Genomic DNA, 10,532 nt, shown 5'->3' on the forward strand with positions numbered 1-10,532 from the left:
GTGGTTCATCTGATGTATTTGACACCTGTGGTTTACTTGATACATTTGGCAAATTTGGTTTAAGTGATGACACAGGTACATCTGGTTTCTCTGAAGTAATTGGCAAATTTTGTTTATTCGTTGATATTAATAATTGTGTTTTATCTGAAGTAAGTGGCCAGTTTGGTTTGTTTGATACATTTGGCAAATCTGGTTTGAGTGATGACAGAGGCAAATCTGGTTTCTCTGATGCTACTGGCCAGTCTGGTTTCTTTGGAGTAATTGTTAAATTTAGTTTTTCAGATGATATTGGTAATTGTGGTTTATCTGATGTAACTGGCGAATCTGGTTTGTCTGAGATTATTGTCCAGTCTCGTCTCTCTGAATTAATTGGCAAGTCTGATTTATCAGATGATATTTGTAATTGTGGTTTACCTGATACAACTGATAAATCTGTTTTCTCAAATGCTACTGGCCAGTCTGATTTGTTTGATGTAGCTGGCAAAAGATACGAATGATTAATTATTATTAAATTATTAATTACAACGTGTGTGAATTATACGTATATGAAATTATTAGTACCGTGCGTTGAGTTTTGAATTATAGCTGGACCTATCCCATAAAACGGATTATACCATGATATTCTTTTAGAATTATTAGTATCATTAGATGCTCTTTCCAGACCTTTTAGACTGCTATTAGGGTAAAACGGTAAACCCTGAATAACTGGACCTATTCCATAAAACGGGTTATACCATGGTATTGTTTTAGGATTTTCTTTACCATTAGCCGCTGTTTCCAGACCTTTTAGATGACCATTAGAATAAAACGGTAAACCCTGCACGTTACCTACAATAAATTTATTTGTCAATATTGAGAAAGTGGAAAAACGAAATTGAATACAATGTAGAAAGGATTTAAATTATTTTTATAATAAGTTCTCTAAACCTGTGACTTCTGGAACTCCTCCAGTATATGAATTCAAGTTTAAGAATGAATTTGAACGATAAGACTGTAATCTGGTAGTTATTATGTCATAAATAGCATTTATTGCAATCCTTATATTAGTTGGCAAGTCTTTCAGCATGGTATTGCCATATTTATGCTCAATACGATCTTGAAGCCTTTTTAATGTTTGAACAATTAACATCTTCCGAGTATTCGTACATCTTAAAAACTCCATACGATTGCACAATTTTTTTTCTATTAAAGTTTTGATATTCGTTGACTTTACTTCATTCCATCTATTTTTAGTTGATGCATCCTCAGTATTATTAAGATTTTTATCACAATTTATACTGTTCTCTTCACTCTTAGATGAGGATGTTTTATCCTGCTCCTTGTTAGTTTCCTTCTGATTTAATTTCTCTTTCAATGATGATAAAAGTTGCTTCAATACTTCTAAATTTCGTTCAATGAATAGGTCATCGGACAATTTTTCAGACATTACATGATTCCAATTTTGTATTTCATTCAATGATCCATTTAATTTCGCTTCACCACTGGATTTAGAATTACCATATTTAGTATGCTTGTTCTCTTCTCTTTCTCTGTTCTTGTTCTCTTTCTTTCTCTTCTTATTCTCTTTCTTGTCTTGATCTTCATTAGATTTATTGATCTTTGATTTTTTCGAATGTTTATCTTCCTTAGACTTGTTTTTGTTCTTTTCCTTCGATTTCAATTGAGAAGAATTTGAACTGAAAGAATTGGAAGAGCTAGAAGCCCTCGATGAATTTGACGAATCCGAAGAATCTGATGAATCCGAAGAATCTGATGAATCCGAAGAATTTGATGAATTCGAAGAATCATCATCCTCCTTTTTAGATTGTTGTTTTTCATACTTGTAAACGTTTTCTATATGTTTCAATCGATTCGATATTTCACCCGGCAGATGATCTAATACCGAATATTCCTTATTAAGATCTTGATCGTCCTTTGAATCCGTATCATCCTTAGAAAAACGGTTCTTTAAATCTTCCAACTTCTTTTGAAATTCGTCATTAAGATTCTCTCCTATTTCTTCGTAATTCCGTTTCTTTGCATTTTTTAGATCTTTAGCCCACGATAAGTCTGATTCCCAATGAGGTGCACCCAAAGCGTAAGCAAAGAGCAAAGTTATAACAAAGACACCTAGATGAATTAGAAGACATTGAGAAAAATTGTTAAAACGAATAATACTGAATTTTTAGAGAAAAAACGTAGTATAAAGATTATTACCTTTCATGACTTTACGGTATGATCAAGCCAATTCGATTTGTCATGTAAAAATGTGTTCCACTGTCTTTACAAATCGGAAGGAACTCATTTATATAGCTGCCAGGTAGAAATTCCTTATCGCAGTTGCTCGCAAAGAAGCACGAAATTTACGGCTGTTATTCTTATGATTCAACTTGTTATGACGGAATAATTATCCGATTATCAGTCATCTCAAAAATCATCATTATTAAGCATAAAAAAATCATTTTCCTCTATATTTGGAGATATACTATTAAGAATAGACTATTTTTATCATAGGAGTTAAGTCAAGATATTCATTTGTTTTCATTAATTAATTCTTTATTTACTGAAATCATTGTATAAATTCACTATTATCTTTCGAAGAACATTCTTCAAACAATTTGATCTAAATAAATAGAATCTAAAAGCTATTCTAGATATAGATACATATGTACGTATGAACAATTATATACTTATTAAGGATAAATGCGTTACCTAACATTTTAGAAATAAAAAAAATTAGCGTTCAGATATATGTCAGTAATCTCACGTTCCAGCAATAAAGAGACTTGATAATTCACAACGATCGATATTGTATCGGCCGTATTCAGAAATCAATCGTGTATTATCGTAGTAATAATATGATTTATAAACGTGACGATAAAAAAAGAATCTCAAAGAATCGATACTTCAAACAATCAATCGATTTTAATCCATCGGGAAACGTGATGAAAAAATTATGCAATGAATGACACGTACGCTTTGATCGACTGATTTATATTCTAACGTCTTAGAAAATATTATAGATTAGATTTTATTCCATCTAAATTTACAATAATACGGATAGGTCAAGATCCTTGAACGAGAGATATCTAGAATTAGAAAACGCTCGCGATAGAAATCGAAAGTGGACAAGGTAGCGAGGCCAGCGAGCGAAAGCGAACGCGATCCTGACCTAGGATATCCAGCTTCCTCGGTGAGAACCGTTCAGTGATCGTACACCGGGTTAATAGAAATCTCTGTTAGGTCGGGTCAGGACGATCGCCGGCCAGCGAAAGTGAAAACGAAATGAAACTGGCAAGTCGGTCGCGACCGCCCGATGTAGGAGAGTGAAATTGAGGCCGGTAAAAGTGGGCAACTAGGACCGTGCCCTATATGCGACCGTCCTTTCGGTCACGATTTCGTTCGAACGCGTTCACTTTCAACGGATGAAACTGTCGTGCCTTCTCGCCCTCGATTAGCAGAATATTCATCTTTGTATCGACGAGTAAGTATCGGCTTTCATCCAATCGTAATACATTTATATTTTATTTACTTTCACTGACACGGATTTTTCCAAATATTATTTTACAAAGAAATATACTTTATAACAAATGATTCATTTCTAATTAATGATATATCTAATTGTTGAAATAATCATTGATAACACTCTTTAAATAAACACTTTTAACTACAACAACTTATCATACGTGAAAAATGTTTAATATCTTTTGCAAAGTTTTCTTAAGATTACGTTTGAGATAAAATACAAAGTATTTGGAAAGAAAGAAAAATGAAGAACTATTTCAAATAATAAATATTATAAAAGGTATTATAAAAAAGTAAAATTATAAGAACAATAAATCTATTAAATACGAGTTCGTTGTAAAACGTAATTATAATAAAATATTTCCATTGTAGATAATAAACTTATATCTACGTTTATGTACTTTTTTCCAGAAACTGGAAAATAAACGCGCTCTCACATCATAACGTATCAGTTATCCTCACGTTACACAGATATCAAACTTATTCATTTAAAATTGTAAAAAAATCAATCATTTTTCTTTGATATCGAATCATATCGCTGATGTAAGAGATTATCTTTCTACTGCTAAATAAATAAAGAGGATTTGCAAATCACGACTGTTATGTTTCGTAAAACAGAAATTGAACAAAACGTGCAATCATTCTGCGGCTTCGTTTATTCATCATGAGTCATGACGTAAGCAAAGTAACAGTATATTTACACACTCCGCATCTTCTTTTTTCTTATCAAAACTGATCAAATATCAAAAGATTTAGCTCTCTAATGAATATTAATTCTTTCACAATCTATCTCCTCAGACAATAGAAAATTTAACATTTGCTGATAAATTGCTTTAAACAAAGTGTATCAGATAAAAACAAAGAAGAAAAGTTTCTGACAAAAATATGACATACATAAGATATAATTAATAAAGCGTACAAATCATATACTTCTTAATCTTTGAACTTCTTAAATATTTTGCTCATTATTTCTATGAATAACGAACGGATTTGTTCATCAAGAACAATAAAAAAAAAATGATAAATATGAATAAAATTATCGATTGTAATCATGTCAGTAATTAATCGATAAATGATCAACGAAAGGTTCCTTCATCTCTCTTGATAATATACTTACAGTCGATATAGAGGAATTCTGTTTTCATATCGGTAGGTGCCGCTGTTAACTCAAATATTAACTCAATGTTCATTTATTTCTGATAGATCAATTTCATTTATGCAAGATCTTCGCGATCACTGTAAATCTATGATTTTTGGTAATTCAGAAATATTCCTGGAATATGTAAATGATTCATGTAAAAGATAAAATTTCTTTTAAAGGATTAAAAATGTAGAATCTTCGAAGTTGGGTGAATCATTGGAAATTATTTAAAAAAGAAAATTGGTTAAAGAGTTAACATCTTCTTTGAAATCATTCTCAACTTAATCGATGCAATTTACCGTTCGCGATATCTACCTCGCAGTCATTATAGTAACAGTTGTACGATGTTTTACATTGATGTCTTACACTCCATCAACGAAGAAAGTAACATATTTTTGCTCTTCGTTGCAACACGTGTGAGAACCCAAAATATTTTTGCAGGGTGTCGCGAATATTTTGCGAAGACTGTTGTATAAAACGGTCTCACATACACAAAATGCTTGAACCATCTGTGTGCTCCACATAGATGCGTCCGATATGAGATCGATCGGTTGTCGAGGCCGGTCCTCACGTAATGAGAGGCCCAAAGCCGCTTCGCGTGTATCTCGTGCTCCCCTTGTTTATGAGAATCGACAGATTTCCATCGAGATTACAATCGTGGGTGGATCATCTGATCTTGCAACAAGGACAACCAACTTTAATCGACTTTCTTAACTGCCAAATGCTTTTCCTGTACTCTACCTTTAACTTATCAAAGATCTCACAAGTTAAGCTAATGATCATTGAACCATATTATTTAGGATGAATCGAACAATTAGTTTAAAATTTGAATTATAAATCAAGATATTGAACAAATTCAAAACCTTTTGTTTTTATAAAATTTAGGATCATTTACAGGAAATAATGATCATTGACAGGCAACGAAGCCTGTCAGTTTTATCAATATTACGGAAAATAGTCACTTGGGAACCTCTAGAAATATTTCATCACCGGTGGAAATTGCGATGCGATTGGTGTTGTAGAGTCCACCCACCTCCCGCTTTTCGCCGTCGTTGTTGTCGTCGTTGGTTCGTTCGGTTGATCGATAAACCGTCGATTTTACAGGTAAGTGCGCTTGCATGTAGGCGCAACGAAATTAGTATGCCGCTCAGTGTCGATATCCCGAAGCAATTATTTCGAGGCGGACCGGCCCTATCAGCTTCGCATACCCTTCTGAAGTTAATGGCCGGCCAATGTTTTGATTCTCGTTTGACAGGTTTCGTAACGCCGCTCTAATTTACGCGAGGTTACACTGTCTTGCAAAATAGTCATGCAAAATTGGCAGATCGATCGTAGATTATGAAACAATCTGCTACTATCCTAATCATTAGAAACTACTGAATAACGATGTGTAATAGATTCACAATTTTATTATATTTCCGAGAAAAAAGATTGTTACTATTAAAAAAATCAGCAAAAGTACTGAACGCATTTCCGATCAAGAATGATTCTATGTAAAATTGATGAGGTCACCGCACCCGGAATCGCAGGTGACACGACACTTTCATCGTCGTCGAATTCGGTACGTAACTCTCTTTCACAGAGCATTACGAACCCACTTACGCTACGATCCATGTACCTACTTCGTGAAACTGCATTAATATTCTTGTCGCAGGAGCAGCCTCACGCTTTGTCGAACGTATTCCATACGACACGAAGTGGAAACACTCTTGAAGAAAGATCGGTCTGCGTAAAAGTCAAGAAATCGCTTACGTAATTCCGAGAGTTTCTATCGAAAGAACAAATATTTGGTTATACCTATGTAAATGTCGGACCCTATACAGTTACGAGAACAAAAAACTAACGAGTACTTTGCGCAACCCTTCTAGTTAAAATCAACGTAAAAAAGATGAATGAACTTAATCAGGTTCCCTCTCGCCTTTTAACCCCTGGAGCTGTTTAACCGTCTGGTCTTTGGTCACATCCTAAAATTTCACTAGAGAAAGCGACGAACGCGCGCTGACTTTAGAAATGTAAGGGAAACGTCAACTCGCGAGCAGTTCGTCTTAGTCTCTAACGAACTCTTTAGAATTTTAAAAGAAGACGTTTGATATTTTTCATGATCAGTTTATCTTCAGTTTCCTCTAAGATTCCTCGTGACGCTACAAGGTCTTTAATCTTCGGTGAAATATAAAAAATAATCGAAAAGGGGTCGTTACGTGCCATCACGTTTTCTCGCAACACGGAGCCACGTGCACTGTGCGTTGGATTAGCTCTACGCAGTAGTTGTACATTCCATATGCCACGATCTTCGATCTTCGACGACAAATTTCACGAAATACCGAACGTACCAATCTCGATTGAGATTAAGAAAATAAAGTACATATGTTCCTTTTTCTTGTTCCAAGAGCAGGTAGTGTTGATGTCATGGTTGATAAGCTGATCGAACGATCCTTCTTCAATGTTTCTTTAAATATCGATTAGCCCGTTTGATTCAACAACGAGTTTGTATATTTAAAAGCTGATGACACTAAGTCGCAAGGTAAACGGGCTAGCTAACTAGTTTAATTAATGATCCTGCTCTAGCAAAAAATTTCAGTCCAGCCTCTTCGCACTCTTCCGTGCGGTCATCAACGTTTCTATTCTCTTAGATCGTGACAGGCAGATTCATTTTTCAAACAGTCGTTCGATCGTACCTGTTCCTAGATCGATAATGGTTCCTAGCAATTCCGTGGAAATCGACTTTCAACACGACGACGACGCGGTGATCTCCTTTAATTCTGTAAGGTAATATTGATTCCTTTTTATAACGCTTCGATAACTTTTAGTAAACTAAGAATCCTTTTTTTATTGAATGCAATTTTAAGGTAAAGTAAATAATGTCGAAGAGACATCGTGTCGCAAAAACTAAATAATTATATTAACGATACAACCCTTAGGATCTAGACTAACCTGATATCCGATATGATGGATACACGCTCGGGCACAACAAAAGGTCGTGAATAAAAATTTTGCAAATTAATTTTATCCTGGCCAAGTGCACTAGGTACTACTAACTAGATTACATGCAACTAGGTTATTCGATACATCTCCCGCAACACGGAAGAGTCCCAACGCTAATAAGGTTTAACAACTTCCCTATCTATGAAGGTAGAAACTTTTTTATCCTTTTTCTCTCTACGAGTAAAAAAACAAATTAAATATCGCTTATCCCACGTTGTACTACATTATCTCCTCGGTAATTTCGATGCATCCTTAATTCCAGATTATAGAACGATACATTAACAAGGCGGTCGACGAAGAAAACGTTGCCTTGGCACAGGAAGTGTTCGGCATGCCGGACAAGGGACAACCGCAAAGTCGGCGAAGACTGCAAGCAAGCTGCCGCTGTTGCAGCTATGCCGTTCCGATATCGGTACGAGGAATCGGTAAGTCGTCAGTGTGTTTCTGGAACTCACGTACCATTCGGACGAGCTCTACGAGCGAGTCTCGACCTTCCTACGATCGTTTCTTTTGTACCGGTCTAAGCAACCTGCCGTTCTATACACTACGGAATCAAGTGGGGATTACTCGATTGTTCACTCACCCTCCAATCCTCTACAGTATCAATAATTATAATAAATTCTTAAAGTCTTTCGTGATCCTAGACTCTTTTCAATCAAAAGGATAGTCAGGACGACCTAAAGAAGTTGAATCTCTTTATAGATCGTTTCGACGATGAAACCGCAAAATGATTAGGAAGTGAAACTCTTCTGCTGTTCACTTCACCGTCAATTTTAAAACTAAACCGCAATTGTAACCAGCTTCTACAACTTTCTGTTAAGCGAAACAATTTTGAATTGCACTAGTAGCTGTTGATTGTCTATGACCTGGTGGAAGTTCAATTCATTCGAGGATCGTTTTGATTAGGAACTGTTAGAAGAGGAAGGAAACATCGAGCCGTAGGTGTGGGTTCCAGGTATTCACTTGTGGATAGGTGGAGTACGAGGACATCGATATTGGGTTAGTTTTTGCCTAGAGTTTCTAGTTTCCACAGTGGTGCAATGAGGCCTGCACTTCCCGTAGACGATCACCAACACGTTCCAGATACTAAATCTCGCATGGGACAAATAATCGTTGATAACGAAAGTGAGAAGGAAGCCAGTTTCAATGGAAACAAAGCTAATAATTAAAAAAAACATGCTTTCTTTGCTATCGTTATCAAATTTTTGAACCTTCATATCTACGTTCCTATGGAAATACGTTCGATATTCATATTGTCATTGATTCTTTCCGTTCTATTCGGAGGTACGCGTTCGATGTATCGGAATCGACGAGAACGACAACAGGATGCAAGCGGCGCGTGTTCCCTTGCTACGTCCGCGAATGGACGGACGACTTTTTTTCACGACTCGCCTAGAAATAAATATAACGCTCTCTCATCGATTCACCGTGATTCACCGGATGTGCGAGAGATTCGACTCGATGTACGATTTTTCGTGTTTTATGAACGATTATACAAAATAAACACTTTTCTTTATTTTTCTTACTTTCTTTCTCAGCTTAGATTTCGATAGATAAATATATCTGTATATATTAAAAAAATTAAAAGAGAAGGAGTACGATAACAGATTGTGTTAAGTCAATACTCAAGGTAAAAGTTCGGTGATAAAGTAATCGTGAATTTTTCTCACGTTCGACATTACCTTTCTCGTCTTTAAAACCCACGCGAGGACCAGTAACGGTATGGTAATGTGGCGAACATCATCTCGATGTTTGACTTTCATTATGGTTGGGCGCATGACCTCTCCGTGGACCCTTATCTACCTGTCGATACGTTAAAACTACTGCTTTTTCCCACGTCCGTCCGATCACTGGCCGATTTAAACATCTTGTAAATGAGTTAACGTTTAATGTAATTCGCTGTTTTCTGAACAAGTATTGTAATTTCAATACAGGCAATATTTCGTTACAGGTTACTTCGTTATAATAATCTTACCCTCTTTTCGCCGACATACAATGAAGGAGCGACTCCTCACATGGAATTTCATACTTGAAAAATGTTCGTAGACACCTTGATAAAATGTACGTTTGTCGCACGAAAAAGGCTCTCTCTTGCTTTCTCAAATAAGCTCTCTCTCTCTCTCTCTCTCTCGCTCTCGCTCTCCAAGAAATCCATTAGCGCCTCAGAATGTGTAACACTTAATAGCTTTTTAAAATAGCATCGAACTAGCAGAGAACGCTTTGAAATTTTCTAACATTTCGGCTTGCTTATCTAATAAAATAAAAAAATTTTAAATCGCTTAGAGATAAATTTGAATGATAATCGTTATTGTTCGTCAATGACAAATGGCTAATCAAAAAAATGACGAATAAAAAAGAAGAAAAAAGAAAGGAGGAGAGAAAAATCAAAGAAGTAAAAGAAAAACGATATCGCTGCATCGTCCCCACCACCCCCATTTGAAACTTTGTTTCGAGCCGACTTTTTTTCCCAATCCCAGGGCCCGGGCCCCTGTCCACCGTCAAAGATTTATGCTCCCGACATTGAAACTAAATTACACCATAAATTAGCCTTAAATTCGTGCTTTCGATGCAACCCCGACGGTTCGGAAAAGACACCACACGCAACCCCCCACCCCTTAGTCCTTTTTTATATTCCGTCAATACCCTCTTCAAGCTCGTATTCTTTTTTCTCGATCTTCCATCTCTCCAGCTCGATCCTTTTGCGGATCGAACGCGTAATTAAATGTCGGCGAACAATGAAACATTTGTTTGGTCCGTACGTTGACAGGTCCAAACGCTCGGTAATGCCGGACGACGAGTTCGCTTGATTGACGTTTTCGGTACGGTCGATTTTTCGACTGGAACAGATCTCGGTTGAGTTCTTCCTTCTCTTCCTACCTTCCTTTTCTTTATCGCGTTGAAAGCC

The 10,532-nt window shown here is 36.1% G+C and overlaps 1 protein-coding gene across 1 annotated transcript in view; it reads right to left on the minus strand.

Annotated features, from left to right (window-relative positions):
• LOC122633102 overlaps positions 1 to 2,255 on the minus strand; it is an 8,309-nt gene extending 6,054 nt beyond the window's left edge. Inside the window, exons 1-4 of the mRNA XM_043820643.1 lie at positions 2,197 to 2,255; positions 928 to 2,109; positions 562 to 828; positions 37 to 477 (exon numbers count right to left, since the gene is read on the minus strand). Coding sequence (XP_043676578.1) covers positions 37 to 477; positions 562 to 828; positions 928 to 2,109; positions 2,197 to 2,203 — 1,897 coding nt within the window. The 5' untranslated portion in view covers positions 2,204 to 2,255. The remainder of the gene's footprint in view (positions 1 to 36; positions 478 to 561; positions 829 to 927; positions 2,110 to 2,196) is intronic.
• Positions 2,256 to 10,532: the final 8,277 nt, after the last annotated feature.

The sequence above is a fragment of the Vespula pensylvanica genome, chromosome 11 (assembly GCF_014466175.1).
Source record: "Vespula pensylvanica isolate Volc-1 chromosome 11, ASM1446617v1, whole genome shotgun sequence".
Lineage (NCBI taxonomy): Eukaryota > Metazoa > Arthropoda > Insecta > Hymenoptera > Vespidae > Vespula > Vespula pensylvanica.